Here is a 23,455-nt window from a genome sequence, read left to right as displayed (position 1 = left end):
ACTAGATGTTTTTGGAGGCGAGGGCCTTCCACATTAAAGGAACGGTATGTGCAAAGGCCCAGTAGCAGAAGGGAGCATGCTAAGTCCAAAGACTAAAAGAAAACCACTGTGACTAGACTGGGTAGAGTAAGAGGGAAAGTGGTCCAAGATGAAGCTGAAAGGGAGGTAGGGCCAGACCACAAAGGGTTTTTGTGGTCCACAGTGGGTTTTTTTGTTTGTTTGTTTTGGGAGGTTTTTTTCGAATCCTAGAAACAATGGAAGCCACCTCCTATCATGGGAGAGACCGTGATCAGGCTTCCATCTTGAAAAGCCCACTCTGGATCTCTGTGGAGAAAGGTTAAGGAAGGAAAAAAAGAGACACTGATTGATAGCCTAGTTATAGAGATTTACTGCCAGAACCCAAATGAAGGTTGCTGGAGGCTAAAAGGATGCACAAGAAAGCAGTAAGCAGAGCCTGTGAGGCAGGAGTGGGAACAGGGCTTACCGTGCACTGGGCACTCTACTGTATGGCTCGATTTTCTTACCAGGTATATAAATAATGAATAGTATTTTATTAGTAATAATATGGGGGAGGATCAAAGAGGAGGGAAACCAGCTAACCCCAAAACATCTAAGGCCAAGGTTCCCCTCTTCAGTTGGAAAGAAGGTTAAGGATGAAAACCACAGGAAACTGGCCAGATTTGGGCCAGTGGTTTAGTTTAGTTAGTCCTGCCCAATGAAAGGAAGAAGAGCAGTTGTTTGTTTCAACAGATTCTAGAGCAGGAACCACTCATTTAGATGACCACTGCATAGCTAAAAGAAAATAAAGTCGCTACAGGTCAATATGACGTTCTGCAGCATGCCTGGAAGCAAGTCCAGCCACACTGGCAAAGACGTCCCTATGTCTGCAAGACGCTCAGAGAGCTCACCTGGAGTGTCAAGCATAAAATGCCCAAAGTAAAATTTTCACTTCATGTATCTATTAAGGATGGGTTAGAGACGATACTGTCAATAAAGGGTTTAATCTGCTTTAAAAGGGGTCCTGTCCTGCGGAGACTGTGGACTAACCCCCATCAGGGAGACAGGCCGTTGAGTCACCCTGTCTGAACCGCAGGTTGCCATCTAGTGGCCACTCAACAAGGCCATCTGCAGAGGGGCTCAGTTCAAACAGAGGGCCTGTGAAGAAACAGGCTTGGCCTGAGACTTTTCAGAAAGCAGCCACATCATTCAACACATTTCCCCCTGCTTTTCTGTGTACCACGTACAAGAAAACTTGTGGTAGTCATACAGTGACAGTGCCACACCACTAAGGGGCATCTTTTCCCATGAGAAAATATGCATATACTGTGGAATGAAATCATTGCTTATTTGAACTTTGCTGCTGTAACACAGTCCAAAGCAACAGGAATCAGGATAATAATCCTCAAAGGTTATAAAATCAAAGGTAGCTCTCTCCCATTACCCTGGGACAGCCTTTGCCCCTTCACTTGGTCAGCCCAAAGGTATTTTTCCAGCCCATCATCAGTTCCCTACAAAGTTAGCTACAACTCTAACACACTTTTTTGGGGTTTTGTTTTGTTTAGCTTCAACACTCTATAAGCTTAATTCATCAGAGGTAACCTTAAACCACATGTTGGAACAAGGCAATAAAAAAAACAGTCAATTAAAACAAGAGTTGGGAATTCCCTGGCAGTCCAGTGGTTAGGACTCGGTGCTCTCACTGACAAGTGCACGGGCTCAATCCCTGGCCGGAGAACTAAGATCCCACAAGCCGTGTGGCCAATAAATAAATACATAAATCAATCAATCAAGAGCTGTGCCTTCTCTGAGAACGACTGCGGGAACTTGGGGATAGATGTTCCCTACCAGCTGCTGTCACTGCTTCCAAGAGTCACAAAACATGGCCCTGGAGAGGCCAAGCACACAACTCCAGATGGCATACAGAAGACTGGTTTCTGGGTGCCCTGGGGAAAGCCACATTTCATCACTTCAACGTTCCTGGTTTTAGGGACATTACCAGGGACACCCAGAAAGTGGCAGAACCGATTCAAAACTCTCTGGTTCCAAATCCCATGGGTTTCCTATTGCTAGCATGCGCTCACTGTACAGTTGTAATTTTTTTAGAAGAGGTTTTGTTATATACACTTTAATTCCAGCTTGAGTCCGTAAAACTTCACTGGACAGGTTTAATAAAGCCAAAAATGAGAAAAAAAGAAAAAAATCCAAATAGAAGACAAAATAGATCATTCAAAAGATGGACTACTTTCCATCTTTAGAGCATATAAAGGATTAGCCTCTGAGTTTTCTTATTTATTGGGTGCAAATACCTTATAAATACAAGTAGCATAAAGAGAAGTGACCTTATTACTTTTGGATATTTTGCCTGAACACTGCTTCCAAGCTCCTGCCCCAAATGGACTTTGTCTTGTTCATGGCTTTTGTTTCCCCAGGACCTAGAATTCTGTGCTTGGCACACCACTGCCACTCAAATATTTGCTGAACAAATGACGAATCTAGGGAGGCAGGAGGGAAAGGGGGAGGAAGTTCTTAAAACTTGAAATTGTACTATTTTTGAACTACAAAGCACCTTAAAGGTTATTGTGAGTAATCATCTTCACCTCACTGATGAGGAAACTAACCTCAGAGTTTCATCTCACAGAAGAAAGCAGATTCCTCAATTCCTTTACAGTGGATCAGGTCTGTTACTATACCGTAAATTGCAAGGGCCAAGTGGCAGCATTCTATGGGAATCCACCTGCCACTACCCGGGTCACACAAAGTGGCGAGCAGAGTTCCCCACAAAGAGCTTGTGGAGCGCCCCCCAGCCCATGAACATACGCGTAGGCCTCTTCCAGGAAACTGTGTATTTCAATTCCCAGGCAACGCAATCCTCACGGGCAAGGCCTGGCATGGGGTAATATTCTTTTGTAAAGGGAAATGTAAAAACGAATCTAGAACTGTCCAAAACTGGATACTACACCCTCTTAAGACACAGGAAACTGCCTGAAGAAGTGCTGATGGTGCCTCCTCTAAAGCCATGAATAACATCTTGCTTTGGCTGTGCATTCATCATTACAAGGGTACTTCAAAAGGAGCCGCCATCACGTGCTCTATCCGGAAAGCAACAAAGGGAGGCAGCACGGAGAACAATGCAGGAGTTAGTAGGCTGAAAACTGTAAGGAGGTGTTTCCCTACATGACATACACAATTTTAGGAGATTCCAGAGACTTAAACCTAAAACTCTAGAGCATGCTGAGAGGAGCATGCTGTAAAAGGGTGATCTGGCTTTTACCTAAAACGCACTTGTCATCAGACAATAGTTGTCAGAGACAGAATGTGACTGAAGAATCAGAAGTCTTAGGTTTTCCTCCCATCCTACCACTTTCTTTCACAAATCACATACCCCTTCTAAGCCTCAGTTTCCCCATCTGTAAAACGTGCAGGGTAAATAAAGCCTGATCTGCCTAGGTAGCCGTGAGGCGCGAATGAAAGAACAGTGAACAGGCCTCATAAAACTACTAAAGCACAACGAAAATGAAGCACTGTTACCAATGACAAAGGGACAATGATATTGAAAGTTGACAAATTATGAAATTATTTAAATAAAACCATAAAACCATTTCAATTCCAATTTTAATCCAGTAAAAACTTAAGCCTATCATTCCTAGTTAAAGGAAAAAGAAAAAGAGAAGCCATTCAAGTACTTTAGATCAGTTACTATATTAAGAATTAGCACTTCCTCTTCAAATGTCATTTGAAATGTTTCATCATCCACCTCAAGTGTATCTTTTAATGAGTAACAGAGAATGACAATTTGTTTTCTTGAGTGAAACTCTTAGCAAGCACACACACGTAAACACACACGCACATACACACATGCATGTAAGCACGAAGTGAACACATAAAACCAGTGATTTTTTCCCCTCAATTCTGGCCCAGGTAACATAAACAGAATCTTTATTATTATTATTTTTTTAATCACTAGAGTAATGAAGTTCTAACTTTGCCCAAAGCTAATATCAGAATATATCAAATAAAAGATATTGAATATCTTTACTTGACAAGTTATACTTCACTCAACTTTTCTCACTAATTATAAACCAGATGATTAATACTTTGATTTTAAACCTGCGCTGTCCAATACGGTAGCCACTAGACACATGTGGCTACTGGGCACCTGAAATGCAGCTAATGAAGATTGAGATGTACCATAAATGTAAAATATACACCAGATTTTCAAGATTCAATATGAAAAAGAAGGTAAAACAGCTTTTAAAACTATTGGTTACATGTTGGAATGACAATATTTTGGATATTCTGGATTTTTAAGTACAATATATTAAAATAAATTTTACCTGTTTCTTTTTACTTTTTTAAACGTGGGTATTAGAAAATTTTTAATTATATACGTGGCTCACACATATGAGAAAAGGATGGCCTATTTCTATTGAGCTATTATATAAAAACTTTAATTTCTAAAATTCATCCATTATAGCCCTCCTCATCATAGGAAAATGGGGCTTGGTCTTCATACCTATGCACAGGTGAAGCCTGCCCAGATCCCCTGGCGGTCCTCCAGTCACCCAAGCCAGGCTCCACGAGACCCCAGGGGGGAGGCAGGCAGCCAGGGGAGGGCAAGGACACCCACCCCCCACCCTTGCCCCAGGGTAGCCTCAGGACTTACTGTAGAGACGTCATTCCTTTTAACCATTCCTGTAGAGTAAAATAACCCATGTTTTGTGCATCCAATTTCCAAGCTAGGACGAGCATAACTACCTGTTTAAAACAAAAACAAAACAAAGCAGAAAGACCAATCAAATAAGGAGGACAGACCTCAGTAATTAAATACATTAACATCAGCCAAATGCTTCGGTTCACAGTAGTTTAGTCACTGAAATATGAACAAGGTAACTTCAAAAATGAGTTCTAGTTTGGCAAACATCTAAAAGTTTGATAATTCAGTCTGCTGACAAGGGTTTGGAGAAACATGACTTCTTATGCCTGATGGTGGAAGTGTAAAGCCATTAACCTCTCCCAAGGGCAGTTCTGCAGTATGTATCAAAACTGAAACCAGCAGTTCCACCTATGGAAAGTTATCTCATAGATACACCTGCACATATACACAAAGCTGTATAGTCAACAAGACTGACTACAGTACTAGTTGTAGTAGCAGAAGACTGAAAACAACCAAACATCTACTAATAAGGGACTACTTAAATACTTCTTTGCTAAACACATTCCGTACGAAAGAACACTATGTCACCACTGAGACAAATGAAGTGGAGCCATCGGTACAAACACGGAACAGTTCCCAAGATTTATTAAGTGAAATGAAAAGAGTGAGGTGCAGAACAGAGTGTTAAAAACCCAAACAGTAGGTGGTGGGACACGGACAGTGGATTCGACGTTTGTGAGTTCAACTACATACACTGGGGAAATGATTTTAAAGTAGTCCAACACTCCACTTCGATAGCACTGTGCCTGCAATGAGCGCAGGATGAGCGGACAATCACTCAATCACTTCTCAGTGGGGCGTCATCCTTGCTTTCAGTGCACCTTCTGAAACTGGGCAGACATGAGGAACTGTGACAACTCGGGTTTTTGACACCGCTCGTCACTTTTTCACTCAGCTGCTTTAGAGAAAAGGTGGCACCGAGGCAGTGATGGTGAGTTTAATAAATACCTAAAGGTATAAAAGACAAAATTACATTTCCAAGATGCCTCCAACTGCAAACTCTCCAGGGCTCTTACACAGGGACAGAGCTGAGGTCACCTGGACTGGGGGATGAGGAGGAAGCTCTCCCATCCTGTCTACCTCAAAGATCCAAGACAAGGTGAGGGGTAACTAAAAAAGAAAGTATGCCACTCCTAAAGAGGTAAAGAAGAGGGACAGGGCCTTCCTAGGACCGTCCTAGGAAGCTTTGCCACTCTGCAAGGCTGGCTATCTCTGGAGAGTCATTCACACAAAAGGGAACCCGAGTACAAAAGAGGAGCTCACACATACACTGCTGAATGGCTTATACGTCCATTTGTTGTAATAAAAAAAAGAAGGCAATGGGAAGGAAATAAATGTTCCTGCATACAGTTGGCCGGGGACTAGCATACTCTGCATTTGGCAGTTAATCTGATTTCTTTACCCAGGACCTAAATGCTTCATTTCATCTAACAGAAGAACTGCCCCAAACCATTAAACTACAATCCATGTGCCCAAATGGGTCAGAGGGTGGTGACAGTGAAAGGAATCCGGGTGACATAACATGAAAAATTGAGGCAAGCCAAGACATGGAAGCAACCTAAATGTCCATCGACAGATGAATGGATAAAGAAGATGTGGTACATATAGATAATGGAATACTACTCAGTCATAAAAAAGAATGAAATAATGCCCTTTGCAGCAACATGGATGGACCTGGAGATCATCATACTAAGTGAAGTAAGTCAGACAGAGAAAGACAAATACTATATGATATCACTTATATATGGAATCTAAAGTATGACATGAATGAACCTATCTATGAAGCAGAAACAGATTCACAGACACAGAGAGCAGACTTACGGCTACCAAAGGGGAAAGGCAGGGGCAGGGAGGGATAAATTAGGAGTTTGGGATTAACATATACACACTACTATATATAAAATAGATCATCAACAAGGACCTACTGTATAGCACAGGGAACTCTACTCAATATTCTGTAATAACCTACATGGGAAAAGAATCTGAAAAAGAATAGATACATGTATGTGTACAACTGAATCACTCTGCTGTACACCTGAAACTAACACAATGTTGTAAATCAACTATACTCCAATATAAAATAAAAATTAAAAAAAAAAAGAGCATCAACATATTTTTAGGCTGTTGTCCCTGAAAATGAATCAAAAAATACGATTTCACATCTGCCTTATATTACTTTTTGTAATAGAACCAAAGTTTTTAAAATCCCAAACAACAACAAAAGGCAAAATAAAAGCATAACACTCCCCACCATGAGGCAAGCAGCCACTCAGACATCACTTTAGATGATTTAATTAGGCCCTGAGAGCCAAAGGGCACATGAAGGACTCCAGAACAACTGCATTCAGTAGGTTCAGAAGGTCTGTCCTTCCAACTGCCAATGAGCTCGTTTGTAGACTAAAAATCTCCAGCTTTGTTTAATTTATACCTGGAAGATTAATGCAAAGCTTTCTCTTGGTGCTGACTTTATGGTTTTCTACTTTGGAGATTAGTATCAGTGAGAACCCAGTAAATCTCTAGGACCTATCAATCAAATATCAATTCAATCAGTACTTACCCATTTTTTTTAAGTCACTAGGTTTTTTAGATTTTAAAAATCTAGATTACTAGGTAGATAACTAGAACCAATAAGTGAACCAATTTTTCTACATATTATGCACATCACCATAAAACATGATTGTTAAATTGGTCAGAAAATGGTGACTTGAGAGACCAGGGGCCTACTAGGAAGGATTTTCCAAAAAGAAGGCGTTACATGTTCTTCAAACTATTCACACATTAGTGGATTTTCTCCTCATCCCTCAGCGTTTCTTGGAATTCTGACTCCTATGTATCTATTTACATATTTTCTAATTCAAACTTTGTATGTTCTCAAACATTACCTATACTCAATCCTCTATTAGAAGGATTAAAAATTCCACATAAACACTTGTTAAGTTAAAAAAAAAAAAAAACCGGTTACGGTAAAGGAACACACATAGAAGTATGCATGTAATGTGGCCAAACAGCCACAGCAGATATTCACGATGGGCACTTCTTTACACAAACAGACCTTTCCCTAGCACAGCGAATCAGGAAGCTAGCTACTTAAAGGATTTTTCTGTTACCTTAGTAAATGGAAGTTGAACTGAATTTTACAAGCCTGCTTAAATTTCATAAGCTATAAATATCAGGCAAGGTGAGGGTTTTAAATACTTTAAAGTGCTCACTCATCAATGCAGACAAGCCTCTAAAAAACTATTTTTGTGCTGGTTGTTCAAACAATTTCTGAAATTGGGAAGTATCCACAATTGATGGCTTATCAGAATTTACTTAACAACATTTTTCCTTTTTAATGATGAATAAAATAATAAAAATTCTATTAGTGGCATCTTAGGCTTGAAGTACAGGAATCAATACTTTGGAATAATAGTCTGAACTCGGTCGTTCAATCTTCTATGCGATTCAACATTTCAAGACTGTTTCTACTGCTACAGAAATAGAAAACTAAAGACTCATAATTGCCAAAAAACGATAATAACAGTAGCTATTTTTTACTGAGTACTGGTATTTGGGGCTGAGGAACTTTAAAGAGCTGGGCCTCCCTGTTTTCTCGGTTACAATCGGTGTCAGCACTCCTCCCACCCGACAGGCCTTTCTGGCCCTGAGAGTAGATGCCCACCTGATCCCTCTCACACTGGCGGCCCGATGCCTCCCAGCCTCCCCACCACTGGGCCCTGCTACCCACCCCTCTGATCACATGCTGATTACTGCCCCCTGGGTGGAACCTCTGGATCTCCTCTCAGGCCCAGCTCACTCTCGCCGCTTTTATACTACTGTCCAGAAAACACTGCCAACCTTGGCCCAGCCCCTGTCAGAAAACTTCCTTCTTAAAGTCCATGAAATGTTTTTCTCTGTCTATGACCAGGCTATGGACTAGATCAGGCAAAATACTACTGACCCACCTGTCCCCAAACCTCTGTACCAAACTCAATAATTTATCAAGACACTTGAACTAGATTACATTAAAATAAAAATACAAGACTAAAATACATGTAGTAAGTTAAAGACAGTCCAAAGGCTCTTTAGAGAATTTACAGTGTTACTGGGGGTGGGGGAGTGGGGAGACAAAAAAAAATTTTTTTTAATTAATTAATTTGTTTGTTTGTTTGTTTTTATTTTTGGCTGCGTTGGGTCTTCATTGCTGCGCATGGGCTTTCTCTAGTTGTGGTGAGCGGGGGCTACTCTTTGTTGCGGTGCGCGGGCTCCTCTTGCTGCGGAGCACGGGCTCTAGGCACACGGGCTTCAGTAGTTGTGGCTTGCAGGCTCAGTAGTTGTGGCTCGCGGGCTCTAGAGCGCAAGCTCAGTAGTTGTGGCGTGTGGGCTTAGTTGCTCCGTGGCATGTGGGATCTTCCCGGGCCAGGGGTCGAACCCGTGTCCCCTGCATTGGCAGGTGGATTCTTAACCACTGCGTCACCAGGGAAGCCCAACAAAATTTTTTTAAAGAAAAAAGTGTGAAGTCTCGAAGAGCATGATATGCATGGGTACCAGATATCTCACCAACAGTCTGAATGAAAGGGATGATCCCTAGAGAGCTCTTCCAGAGCATAAATTCATTTAGGATATAAGAGGTATTTGTTAAATTGGAGGCTGATGTAATATTAAGCTGCATAGTTAATGAGTCAGAGCATTTGTATGTTTCATTTTGCAGTAAGACAAATGTGAGAATAGGAAAAAATATTCAAAAATAACATGATGATAAGAATTATGCAAAAATAATGAAGCATATAAAAAAACTTCTAATTAAATGTTTTAAAGGAAATACTTAGGGGCTTTACAATAAAAAGCAATCACTTTCTGAGCTAAATTCAACTGGAAGTGAAGGAGCTGTGAAAAAACCTTTTTAATTATAACCTATTCAAAACCCTTATGAATAATTAATTATTCAAAGTCCTGGACAAATTCTACATTAGGCTGGAACAACTACGGAGGGGGACAAAGATACACAAAGCCCTCAGTCCCCCAGTCCCCAGTTATCCGTCATGGTAGGCACACATGCCCACACCACTTTTTAAACATCTAGTTTAATTACTTTATTACTATACCTTTTAGAAACAAGAAATTAAATGAGAGAATAAAATGACTGACTGTAGTTACACCATACCAATTGCAAAAAAACTTTTGCTTACAAACCAATTTAGAATTGGAACTTATTTCTTGGATTGCCTCATAAAAACTAATGCACCCTTACTTCTTCACTGTTGCTTTATTTGCCAAGAGACAAAATCAGATCAACTGATCTACCCAAATTAGTAAGTTAGACTTACATTTTCTGGTTCGACACCAATGTCTTCACAAAATTTCTCCATGCCTTCGGGACCTACAACATCATCAGTACCTGTGATGAAATGCAATTTATAGAAATTAAATCTAACCATGTACATACACTATTACTACTATAGTAGTAGTATACTGTTAAAATACTTATTATTAAAGTAAACTTAGATCAAATAACACTTAAAGACCATAAATCCTTTCTGAAGGAAGAAATCACCAAGAATATATTGAAAAATGTTCTAGAATTTCAGTTCTATCTTTAAAGGATTCTGTTCTGCACATTTAAGTCAGTTTACGGCCAAGTCCTTCAACCTGTGGCTAGAGGGACACATAATTTATGTCTAAAGATAAGGCTACAGGCATTCAATTCCTGTTCTTTAAAGTAGCTTAAATCTCTATTCTTATTTTGGTAATAATTTCAACACATACAATAATTTTTGGAAACACAGCAAAGAACCACCTAATATTCTTTTTAAAATTAACTGGGAGATAACATAATTGTTTCTTTTACACAGAAAAAAAAAGCAAGCAGTCTTTTTGTTCTAGACAAGGCAACCCCTTCCTTCACATTCCACGTTATCTCTGTTTCTTCCTGAAAGAACTGTCCACATGTCCCAGCTCTACTGTAGCCCCCATTCATTCTTCAACCACTGCAATCTGGTTTTTGCTCATCTCCCTCCACTGCAACTCTTCTTGCCAAGGTCACCAATAAACTCCTAATCGCCACATCCAGTAGACACAGGCAATCTTTATTTTATGTGGCCTCTCTGTGGTAGCTGAGATTATCCTCCTGTAGCATCTCAACGGGGGCACCACCAGAAACAGAAACTGAGGCATCATCCTGGAGTCCCCCCTTCTCCTACATTCTCCAGAGCCAATCAGTTACCAAGTGCACTGCCAATTTTACTTTCCAAATATTTCTTAACTGCACTGACCTGTTCAGATGTCATTCTCTCACTTAGATGACTACAGCAGTCCCCTCAGGATCTCCCTAATTCCAGAGCCTCATCCCCCTCGGACCCATCCCTTACAAAGCCACCTGGAGGGTCCACACCTCAAACACAAACTCCTTCGATTTTAAGTTCCCTACTACCTACGGATAAAGTCCAAAGTCTCTGGCATATCAAATAAGGTTCTCTATGATCTACTGCGTCCCTTCCTCTTCAGCCTCATAGCTTTCCACCTTCATATCAAGTTTCTTGGAAATAAAAGAATCAAATAGATATTGCTGAATGAACAAAAATTAAGGTCCAGAAACACCTACCCATTGTTTGCTATGCACACACATCCTGACACATACCCAACGCAGTACTAACTCTTTGTGGCCTCAGCCCATCTTCCTCTCCCCTCCCCCCATCTTCCCATACCAGCTTCTTCAATCTTTAAGACAGGAACCATACAGGCAGTCCTCCCAATCTCCCCACCCCCAGCAGCACAGGCTGGGTCAGGCAGTCTTGTGTGACCCCGTGCAATGCTAGGAATGCTTTTCTCACATTTGCATTAAGTCCTAACTCATCTACCTTTCCTTCTAAATTCCTCAAGTGTACGAACTATTTATTCTTTTAAAAAAAAAATTATTTATTTGGCTGCGTTGGGTCTGAGTTGTGGCACACGGGATCTTTTACTTGCGGCATGCGGGATCTTTAGTTGCGGCATGTGGGATCTAGTTCCCTGACCAGGGATCGAACCTGGGCCCCCCTGCACTGGGAGCACAGAGTCTTAGCCACTGGACCACACAAGAATCACTCTACAATCTTCCATAGCCTTCAGATCTAGCAAGCTGCCAAGACCAGCAGGATCCACCATCTGAAAATGTCTCAGTTTCATTCAAATATTATCTACTGGGCACACCCTGGAGCGATGCACTGTAGAAGTGGCTAAACAGGAGTAATCCATGGTCCTTGCCCTCCAGGAAGGGAGACAAAGCATAAGAGTAATTTCAATACAGTAATAACTAGATCACAATAAAAGTGTAAGGTGGTTGTTCTCAACAAAGGATGACCATTAAAATCACCTTGGACAGTCTTGTGTCACTTTTCTGCTTCTAATCCTTGGCTCCCCCTGAAGTCCAAACTCAGGCTCTTCCACATAATCTAGCCAGAGCAAATACTTTTTCTCCATGTGTTGTTTTCCTTTTAATCAGAAATGTGCTACTTTGTTACAAAGAGTTTTATTTCACATATTCAAATCTGTTACCTTCTTCTGGGACTTTCTTTTTTCTCCTTTTATTTTACATGTTTTTCTATGAATTCTTAATTTTTTTATCTTGATTATGGAGGGAAAATGAAAGTTTACTTAGTTTTTTGGGCAACATTAATACATGAACATGATATAAAATTTCATTTAAAAGTAAAACTGAAAATAAAAATGTTAAAAAAGCAGAAGTTTCCTCCTAACTTCTCTCTACTCCCCAGAGACGACCACTTATTAAAGAATTTCTGGGACTTCCCTGGTGGTCCAGTGGTAAAGAATCCGCTTTCCAACGCAGGGGACACGGGTTCGATCCCTGGTCAGGGAACTGAAATCCCACATGCTGCGGAGCAACTAAGCCAGCGCGCCACAACTACCGAGCCCACGCGCCTCAACCAGATAGCCCACGTGCCGCAAACTACAGAGCCCATAAATAAATAAAAGAATTTCTTTAAGAACCCTTCCCCAAATAAGCCATTTTATAAATTCTACCTGCAGAATATATATACATATTTATTTAGTTTTTCAGGCAATTCTCTTTGGCTTTCCAGGTACACAACAATTCAATCATTTCACCTTCAACGAATGATCATTTTTGCCTCCTCCTTTCCTGTATTCATGCCCCTTCTTTCTTTCTCTTACCTAACAGCATTAGTTAATAACTCCCAAAACAATGGCAAATAAGAAGAGTGAGAGTGGGCATCTTTATCTCATTCCTGACTCAAATGAAAATACAGTTAGCATTTTATCACTTGGGTTTGAGTGTGCACAGTCCCGCATGTGGGCACTCATGCGTATATTACACACAAACGATATATGAAGACATTCACCCGATGAAATGTTCAAATAAAGAAGCCCAAGAAAATAGAGTAAAAAGAGAAAGCCTGCCTTCTTCCTTTCCTTACAAGACAGGCATGTATCCTCCCAGACCTTTTTGCTGTGTTTTTATGTATGTGCAAATATACGGTGAAATGTACCCCTGAATTTGTTTATCTATACACTTGGGTTCATACTGTACCTATAAATTCTACACCTTGCTTTTTTCACCAACTGTGTCTGATAATTTTCCTGTGAGAGCACCTAGCTGACATACTTTACATTACCCCCCTGTAGGTGACTGTGTGTGTGTGTATACCATGTTTCATCGTTCTTTTCCTCATTCCACTACTGTAAAGTATTTAGGCTGTGACATTAAAAAGTAATTATTCTCATATGGAAGTATCCATCTATTACTATTTTGCTAAGAGGTTTGGTTGTAGGAACAGATGACTCTTTGGTATCTACTGATGGAACTCATTGGCAGTTGGTTGCACAGAGCTGAGAAAAAAAAAAAGGTACTTATAATCTTAAAAAAATTTTTGTCTTTGGCTTCTATTCTTCGTGATTTAAAAAAGCTCTTTTACTGCAACCTATTCTTGAGCCTGGCAAGTCACCTGCCCTTCCCCTGCCTGTGCACAGGGCCCTGGGGTCTCCCAGCTGGCTGTCCCACTCACACCCCCTCCAACCTGGCCTCCTCTCCCTGTCAGTGCTCATTACAATGACGATGCTTCTCATTTGTTTGTCTGTTTGTCACACCAGAAAATAAGCTCTGAGTACAGTGCTTCTGTCATCCACACACCAGAGCCTGGCATGTAGCAGGCCCGCAAAGGTTGGCTGAGGTACACTGGGCAGTGGTAAACATTAAGTTAGCCATGCTTTTTTCTTTTTTCCACATTTTATGCAATGCCATTGTCAGGTTACTTATATACACATGCACCTGTGTATTTGAAAAGAGCAAGGTTTTAACAATATGATCTGCAACGGCATGACTCATGTTACCTTAATATTTTATCCTAAAAATATTAAATATAGCTTATCAGTCAACATTACTTAAAGGCTACCCATAATCCTGATATCTACAACAACTTTCCTTTTTCTCATTATCATTCCCTTGTACACATTTAGATCTATTTGTAATCACATTGTTCATTAGGATTATGGGTATATTTACACTAGATGTATCATTTTACCTGTAGAACTGAACAATCTTAATCTAATAAATAGGCCAATGGTTAACACAAAGTGGATTAAAAGTGGGTTTGAGGGAGATGGTTTACAAGCTATAGAACGCCCTGGTGAAAGATACTAGAGATACATTTACAAGGCGGATGTACTGACAATAATCTAGAAAAAAGTGGTCCTCCCACTTTCACTGCCATTTTAAGCAGGGGCCCCTAACTAAATATACTTTATACTAACTAAACCCTTTCATGAGAGCCCAAGATGCTCATGGCAGAGTTTCCATAATCACACCATGCTGCATCTCTGGGGCAAACGGGGCCACGCTGTCTCCTTTGCCAAAAAACCTTGTCAGCAAAACTTTTGTCTCCTTTGTCACTTAGCACCTACTCCTGGTCCCAAATCTCACTTTGGTAAACCAAGAAACAATTCTGCTATAGAACCTAATCGAAAGTAGAGATGAAGGGCCTACAGTCAGGATTTGTAGAACTTTTATGACCTACGTGTGTGAGCTTCAGTGTGACTCTGAAATGCTGGCACTTGTGTATCTGGTCTCATCTCTTACTCTTAGATATATCTCAGAAAGTGGAAGTTATCAGACAAATCATTTATGTAAAACTGGTTATTTTAATGAAAAGAAATGGGATTCCAGTTTCAGACGGAGGTCTAAATAAGACAGTCCCCCAATCTTACCCCCAGCAATCCTTTCTAAAGTCACAGAGGACTCAAGTACCAAAGTACAAAAGGGAGTAAGCCTATAACCACAGAGAACAGGACAAGAGCCCCAGTGGAGAGCATTTCATTTATTAAATCTCTGAGAATCAGAAACTGAGTTGACAGGGATTTAAAAAGGTGAGAGGCTGCAGCACAGGATGTGCAAAAGAGGGCTGGGACTAACTGGCCAGGCAGGATCTGGGAGGAGCTGGGCTCAGGCTAAAGGAGTGCAGAGGACAGGGCAAGCGTGGAACTGAGGACTCTGGGAAGAACTAAGGTCCATCTGTGTAGCACAACTGCAGCACCAAGGCCCCTACCACCCTCCACTGCACTCCGGATTCAGTGCAGGGAGTCAACCAAAAGCAGATGGCTCTCTCCGAGGGAACAGGAGCACAGTGAGGGGGGACAGGCCCTCACTCTAGCACAGGGGGCCCACGGCCTCACTGTCTGCTCCCACAGACTTGCCAGAGCACAACCTTCCAGGGACTTCTCGCCATGCATTTTTCTTGAATAATACTTATCTTCAGTTTTTATTCATGTAGTTGGGATATTAAAAAATGAGGACTTCCCTGGTGGCGCAGTGGTTAAGAATCCGCCTGTCACTGCAGGAGACACAGGTTCGAGTTCTGGTCCGGGAAGATCCCACATGTCGCGGAGCAACTAAGCCCGTGCATCACAACTACTGAGCCTGCGCTCTACAGCCCGCATGCCACAGCTACTGAAGCCTGCACACCTAGAGCCAGTGCTCCACAACAAAGAGAAGCCACCACAATGAGAAGCCTGCGCACCGCAAAGAGTAGCCCCCCGCTCACCGCAGCTAGAGAAAAGCCCACGCCCAGCAACGAAGACCCAATGCAGTCAAAAATTAATTAATTAATTTAACAAAAAAGAAAGCAGGTGCCAGTTGTTCTCAATTTCAAGCTATTTTCCCTGATAAAATACAAAAAAAGCAAAAACTAAAAGGGGGGGCATTAATAAAAATAGGTGTAGCCACACCCACATAAACTTCTCGCAGTGATGAAATCCCAAGGAACCACCTGGCAGGGGCCTCAAGGAACCTAAAGAATGTGGCTTAATCTTTATCCCAAATGTCACCTTTCTGAGCCAGAGAAAAGCAAACAAGTAGGAAAACTGTACCTTGCTTCCTTTTAAAAGAAAACAGAAGTGTGGCTTTTACTATGGAAAAATTCATATTTGCTTATAAAGGAAGACACAAAGAATATCAAAATAGCTGTGCTATGGTGGTGGGATTAAGTATACTTTTTCTGTTTAAACTTTCCTTTTTATAATATATTTCATAACAATAAATGTGAACCAATATGAGAAAGCAAGAGATCTTCATAATCAAAGTGATATGAACATGAGAAAACGTTCCATCATTCAGACCCAAGTACTGAACACCTGGAAACGTGCTAACCACTTTCATAAAACGTCTTCAAGAGATTCATGTTCTCAAGACCTAAAAACAGATAAATTCTAATACTACAGAAGTGTCTGTACCATGTGTCTGTGCCCTGCAAACAAAATCCAGCTCAAACTAGTTCAAATAATGAAAGAGAATTCACTAGAAGGATATTGGGGTAGCTCACAAAAATCCAAAAAACTACAGGAATCAGGATCACATCCTTTCAAGTCTACCACCGGAAGAGAAAGATGCTCTTCTCCCAGCTTCAGTCTGAAAACCCTAGGAAATTTTATCTGATTGTCCTGACCTGGGTTACCTGGCAGCCCCTGGAACAATCTCTGTGGCCAAAGGGGCAAGATTTTTATCAGAAAAAGCGTAAGGTAGGGGTAGGAGGAAAACACTGGCCCCAGGAGGAATCCTCATTTTGATACCCAATAAAAGGGTATCAAAACCAGCTATGGGGCTTCCCTGGTGGCGCAGTGGTTGGGAGTCCGCCTGCCGATGCAGGGGACGCGGGTTCGTGCCCGGGTCCAGGAGGATCCCACATGCCGCGGAGCGGCTGCGCCCGTGAGCCACGGCCGCTGAGCCTGCGTGTCCGGAGCCTGTTGCTCCGCGGCGGGAGAGGCCACAACAATGAGAGGCCCGCGTGCCGCAAAAAAGAAAAACAGTTATGAACGATGTCCTTCCTTTAAGAGTACAACGAAGGCTATTAAGCTAAGTAAGCTAAGAGATGCATAGCAGCTTGTCATATGGAAAAGTGGAGAAAAACACTCCAGGCAAAGGGATGGCACTGAGTTAGTTGTCTTTTATCCTGTAGGTAGCAGGGATTTTTAAGTGGGGGGCAAGGGTGCAGCGGATTGTTAGGGAATGACATGTATGATCTGTTCCGTTTATTTTATTTTTTTTTCAAATAATACAACAGGAAACACATAGAACCTGACTGGGAGTAGAGACTGATGTCAAGAAAATGAGTTTGAAGGTCACTGGAAATGTCAAGTTGATAAGTTATGATAGGGCCAGAAATATGGTGGGGAAGAGGAAAGGTAAAAGAGCCTTCAGTTCAAACTTGTCTGAAAATTTTTCTTTCCCCCTTTTTTACACATACACAGCCACAAACACAAACAAACCCTTTATTTCAGTATTACATTATCCAACCAATTATAATAAGTTGCAAAAATGGGATTGGATTTAAGACATTTTAAATGACAAAACAAACACTGTCTGCCAAATGATCTTTCAAACTAGAGACACAATATAAGAAATTCCATTGCGCTACATAAAGGTTCAAAGCAGCAAAGCTTATTTTAACTTGGATGCATAAACCAAAAAGTCACCCATTACCAGCATTCTCAAGAGGTTTCCTAGCAATCCAAAGTATTTCTCCCAAGTACATTTCATCTTTTCAGTTCCCTTCTAGTGTTCTGAATTCTTTGGCTTAGCTGCTGGCTATAAATAGGACATTTGGTGATTTGTTTCAACAGTGTTCCCTCCCGAAAACAGGGAGACGGACACACACACACACACACACACACACACACACACACACACACACACAAATTCGAAAAGTACTCCTTTTTAATTCTTTAATCTCCTCTAAGGCACTCCTTATTTTTATGAGGCTCAGTCTTAGATGATATAAATGATTACCTACCTGCATATTCATAGAACCATTCTAAGCACCTCTTACTTGAAAAGGCTTCTTCTTCAGTCTTTATTCTAGTTGTATCATATTTTCTATACATGCTAGAAATCAAGAAAGGGGTTTTAAGTTATTTAAAGTAAAGATACTGAGTTTTTTTAAGTAGCAAATAGTTTTTATTCTTTTACCCAACCAAACATCTATTCAGTCAGTATTTCATGTATATTTAAAATATTTCACTTCTTGCATTTGGAAGCTTCAGCTGTTATAACTATAGTTTTAAACACAGTCACACCCAGTATAAAATTAAATGGTAAGCACTTAATACAGGTTTTTCTCTGATGAACAAATAATCAGTAAAAACTGAAGAGAACAAGTATTTAATATACTCCTTTCTACCTCTCTAGCCAGAACTAACTACAGAACACTAGTGATACAGCAAGAAATGTGGATGGTGTTTCTTCAACTGGTGACCCTAGGACTCGCTCATGTCTCTGCATCAAGTTCTCCTGACTCCCGTGCCGTACGAGTCAGGTTGGGCGACACATGGTCTAAGGAAGAACCTGGCAGTATTAGACACCTCCAAGGAATTTGTCAAGCAAATAAAAAGAAACATCAAATTATGCCCAAGCCTCCAGGAAAAGAATCTCAGGAAAACGAAGTACAGAGAATCCTTGGCTTCTGCCCTTCTCCTATCATGCCCTAGCATTGTGGAGACAGACACATAAGCTGGAGAACTGAGTCCGCAAGCACAGCAGCCTCCTCCTGCCAACACTGTGACCCTTGGCAGCGATTCCTTATTTCATGATGACACGGGGATGAGAACCAAGACAGGCCCTACTTGGGGAGGGGAGAAGCAGCAGTACTTTTAAAATAGTGATTTTGATAGAAAAATTATGAGTATTTATATATAAATTGTCTAAATAGTTATATAAACATTTATGAATACAGTTTTTATTTACATAGCATATAATATAAAATCATGTATAATTCTTTTTAAAAGAGCATTTATTCATGATCAAGACTTTCACCAGAATATCTGTATATACCGCTGATCAGAGATTCTGGGTTTCAATACCCAGAAAACCCCCAAAACATGGTTATAAAGTATTAAGATACTGAAACCGCAAACCACCACTTTTGTATTTCTTCTATAAAAAGTAGCCATCCCACCTGGAAACAAAGGTGGATACTGTCCAGGGGTTCAAACAGATTTACTCCAACCCTGGGCCTGGACATCCTATCTCAGCTCAAAGTCTGTAACTAGTCAATATCCTGGAGACCTCTATATGACACTGTAATGACTGAATCACTTAAAAATACTCTACCTAAAAAAGGACAATGGAATAACATTACCAAAAAAAAAAAGATACCAATACATGCTATTACATGGATGAACCTCAAAACAATTATGCTAAGTGAAAGAAGCAAGGCACAAAAAGACCATTGACGTGAACTGTTCAGAAAAGGCAAATCGTAGGGACAGAAAGTGAATCTGTGGTTTCCTGGGGCTGGGAATAAGCACAGGGATGGACTGTGAATGGGTGTCAAGGCTCCAACTGGGGTGATGGGAATCTTCTAACATTGGTTTGCAGTGATGGCTGCACAGCTCCAACAACTCCGTAATGATCACTGAACTGTACACTTAAAATCGCATACATTGTGATATGTAAATGAAGTTGTTTTTCAAAAAAGACCAAGAATGAAACTCGGATAACGTTACAGCTCCCCATCCCCTAGGTGACCGATGAAATGCTATTCATGAGAGTAACTCACACCCTTCTGCAACTCAATTACCAGTTTTTAAACTGGCTTCAGGGCTTCCCTGGTGGCGCAGTGGTTAAGAATCCGCCACGGGTTCGAGCCCTGGTCCGGGAAGATCCCACATGCCGCGGAGCAACTAAGCCCGTGCACCACAGCTTCTGAGCCTGCGATCTAGAGCCCGCGGGCCACAACTACTGAGCCCGCGTGCCACAGCTACTGAAGCCCGCCCGCCTAGAGCCCGTGCTCCACAACAAGAGAAGCCACCGCAATGAGAAGCCCACGCACCACAACGAAGAGTAGCCCCCACTCGCAGCAACTAGAGAAAAGCCCGCGCAGCAACAAAGACCCAACGCAGCCAAAAATAAATAAATTTATTTTTACAAAAAAGAAAGAAGCAGAAAAATCTCATCTAATTCCCTTGATTTATCGATGTGGCAATTCAGGCCACATAAGTGAAGTGAAGTGACCTACAGAGCCAGAATGGAGGCAGATGGGAAAAGGCAGAAAAGATTAAAACTATGATGTTTATTCATTGTCTTTTTTTAAAAAAAAAAGAGAAAGAGAAAGAACCAAAAGATGTCTAATAAAATCTGGTTGAAATAGTAAAGATGCCTAAAATAAGCAAGTCTAATGGACCTTGGGAGTTACCAAAATTAACAGTTCACTTGTCTGAAAGAGAAGTGGTTTCAACAGTCTTGTTTTTCATGGTTTCTAACAAATGCTCACTCTTTTGAGTAGAAATGTCAGCTCAGCTAATATTCCAGGCAGGCTTAGAGCACTTGGTGCAGGCAGCTCTCTCCAGCCACGCAACCCAGGTCCTGGCAAAGGCAGCTACAGGATTCCTGTGGTTGTAGGTAGTGAGTGAGACCCCCTTAAAGAAGAGATAAGTACCAATCCTGAGGTCCTCAACAGGCACAGAGGGCAAGCTCTTAAAAGCAAAGAAAGAAACACTACACCAGTTCTGGTGGATCAATGGACTGAGATAAAATTTGAATTTCTATGAACTCAGGTTACCTAACTTGTTTTTGTTTCATGAGCCCACACGTTAAGTAAGTATCACAAAAAATTACACTTTGAAGTTTTCCTGGCAGAACCAAAACAATATTCTGGTTGGCATTTGTACGCTTAGAAGACCCACACTGGGCTTGGGTAGAAAGGTGCCTCTTCAACACATATGCCATCAATGTGGTTCCACTGTCTCTGCGACGTACCTATCGTGTCTACTTTTCTTGGCAGATAAATCATCTCCAGAGGCAGGTCTTCTCTTTTTCCTCGGCGGCATCACTTTACTAAAGCAGTCCGAAGAACTGCAAGACCGCAGACTTCCTACAAAACAGAGTGAAGAGCACAAAAGTAAGGAATGCCACATTGAAACCATTCCAAAGAATATCAGCGCTAAATGAAGAGCTTTCACAACTTACACCGCAAAGGGTTTAGATGTTCTCTGTAAACATGAAAAAATGAAAAGTGAAAAACTGGTTTTCAGTTCTTCTTTGAGAAAATGTTAGAGTCAAGAAATAAACCTAGCAATGACACAAATTAGTTAATAGTCCCCCCAAAACACACACCAGAAATGAAGTTATCATAACTTCAGTTTACTCTCCAAAAATACTAATATAAATCATCTAAGCTTCCAGCTTCCTTTACACGTCAATGTTCCTTCAGAAGGAACTGCACTGCTATCTCATTTCTGTACTTCATTAGGCAAGGCCAGCTCGACTGGTGACCTTGGGTCTAAAATACATACAAGTACATCAGTCCAAACACTCTTAAGCTTCAAGGAATATCTGATTAAAAAAAACAAAACAAAACAGAATTTGGATTTTTGGGGCAAAAGCCTGACATGATCTTGAGCAAAACTTCCATAAATATTTTTAATTTGTTTCTGCCACTTTCAGTCAGGGTTTTTGGAAGCATTAACTTTCATTTGGTAAAAGATATTAAAATGTAACAACAACATGGAACACCTATGGAAACCTTATGGTGAGCCAGGCCCTGCTCTTAACACTTACATGTACGACACCTCACTTAACATCACAACAAGCTTACGAAAAAAGAATAATCATTACTGCTTATGCAGATAAGAAAACGGAGGCAGAGAGGGTCAGGTAAGGGGCAAAATTGGAATTCAAACCCAGACAAGTCTCACTTCAGACTGTTTTAAACCATTATAAATTTCTAGACAATTATAACATAATTAAAATACCCATCTTGGCACAAGTACTATCAGAGATATTATGTCATTTGGTTCCCACAATAACCCTGAACGACAGGCAGGGCAGAGTTAATTATCTCTACTGACTGATGGTAAAAAGTAAGGCTTAGGCATTCAAGAGATTTTCCAAGGTCTCAGAAGTGCTAAGTGGTGAAATCTGGACTGCATGTCCTCCTCCTTGCACTGGTGCCGTGGTGGGAGGGCCCAGGGCCCTCAGTGAGCCTCTGGGACAAGGCAGCACCGGGTGATGGGGTCTGAGTGCTCTGCATTCAGTGGATGAGCTCCAGCTCCTCACCTAGTCATGTGGCTCAGTCAGTCAGTGACCTATTCTGGGTCTCTGGTTCATCATCTGAAGAATGAGAACTGTGAGATCTACCTCTCCAGAGTTTTATGAGGGAAAAATATCCATTCAACACGTGCTCACGTGGCCAAGTGTTGCGAGTAGACAGATGTTGGGATCTGAGTGCCACCAGGGAGGTGCGTGCTCAGGCTGGACCTCCACGTTGACCCAATCCTCACAACCACCCCATTCTTACGAATGAGGAAACAGGCAGAGAGATGAAGCAGCAGCTGGAAGGCAGCAGGTGAAGTCGAGGATGGAACCCAAGCAGCTCGGCGACGAGGCCAAGCTCCCCACCACCACTCACTGCCGCCTCCACGCAGCCTCAGCAGCAGAGACTGAGAAGCTGGGGACTAAGGCCAGAGCCCAGGGAGTGTGGATATTCGGGGGCTGGGAAAAGAGGGTGAAGACCTGGGTGGGGAGAAAACCTGGGCGAGTGTACACTCCAGGAAGCCAAAGCAGGAAGAGTGCACAGGGCAGTGGCAGCAGTCAGATGCAGAAGCAAGAGGCTGGGGACAGGGCTGCAACAGGCTGGGGAAGGACGTGAGCGGAGGGTGTGATCTCAGTGAATGTGGACAGTTCTCTCTAGAAAGCTGTTCAGAAGGCAGGGAGAGAGCTGTCAGTAGCTAACAGTCCCAACCTGGTAAGCGCAATGGTCGGGACTGGAACCTCAATCTCAGGACATACTCAGGCTTCCACCACCACGCTAAGTTCCCGGGCGATGCGCTTCAGGAACAGAACAGCCGAAACCACCTCTTCTGCCACAAAACAGGACAACAGCACGAACAAGGCGTGGGCCCAGCGCCGGGTACTGGACCCTGCCTGCTCCTTCAGCCAGAGGCAGCGCCCACCAGGCTGAAAAGACAACGATCCTCAACCACCCTTCCCAGAGCCCAACAACGGAGGGAGTAGGAGGTTCTTCAGAGACACAAGGCACGCCCATATCTCTCTCCCCACAACAGCAGCAAAATCAGGAAGAGAAAGAGCCAGAAAACGTGCTGCCCACCACACACGCCCCGCTCGTCCTCCTGGTGAAACGGCAGTCCTGTTTTACACTGAAGCATGCAGAAAGGTCTGAAGAGGTGCACGGAGACCCAAGCTTTTGCAGACTGCCAACGGTCAAGATTTATTCTTGTCCGTTAATGCCTCGGGGTGGAGCC

General features: G+C 41.9%; 1 protein-coding gene across 9 annotated transcripts in view; it reads right to left on the bottom strand.

Annotated features, from left to right (window-relative positions):
- Nucleotides 1-23,455, bottom strand: part of DCUN1D4 (defective in cullin neddylation 1 domain containing 4) — a 68,993-nt gene that overhangs the window by 20,081 nt on the left and 25,457 nt on the right. For all 9 annotated transcript variants that reach the window (XM_033856990.2, XM_033856988.2, XM_033856989.2 and 6 more), the window contains 4 exons: nucleotides 20,952-21,066; nucleotides 17,989-18,080; nucleotides 10,021-10,091; nucleotides 4,664-4,755 (listed from right to left, as the gene is read on the bottom strand). In XM_033856990.2, the coding sequence (XP_033712881.1) occupies nucleotides 4,664-4,755; nucleotides 10,021-10,091; nucleotides 17,989-18,080; nucleotides 20,952-21,022 (326 nt within the window). In that variant the 5' untranslated portion in view covers nucleotides 21,023-21,066. The remainder of the gene's footprint in view (nucleotides 1-4,663; nucleotides 4,756-10,020; nucleotides 10,092-17,988; nucleotides 18,081-20,951; nucleotides 21,067-23,455) is intronic.

This window comes from Tursiops truncatus, chromosome 5 (assembly GCF_011762595.2).
Source record: "Tursiops truncatus isolate mTurTru1 chromosome 5, mTurTru1.mat.Y, whole genome shotgun sequence".
Lineage (NCBI taxonomy): Eukaryota > Metazoa > Chordata > Mammalia > Artiodactyla > Delphinidae > Tursiops > Tursiops truncatus.
The sequence above is the reverse complement of the archived record's forward strand: the minus strand, read 5'-3'. Positions and strand labels throughout refer to the sequence as shown.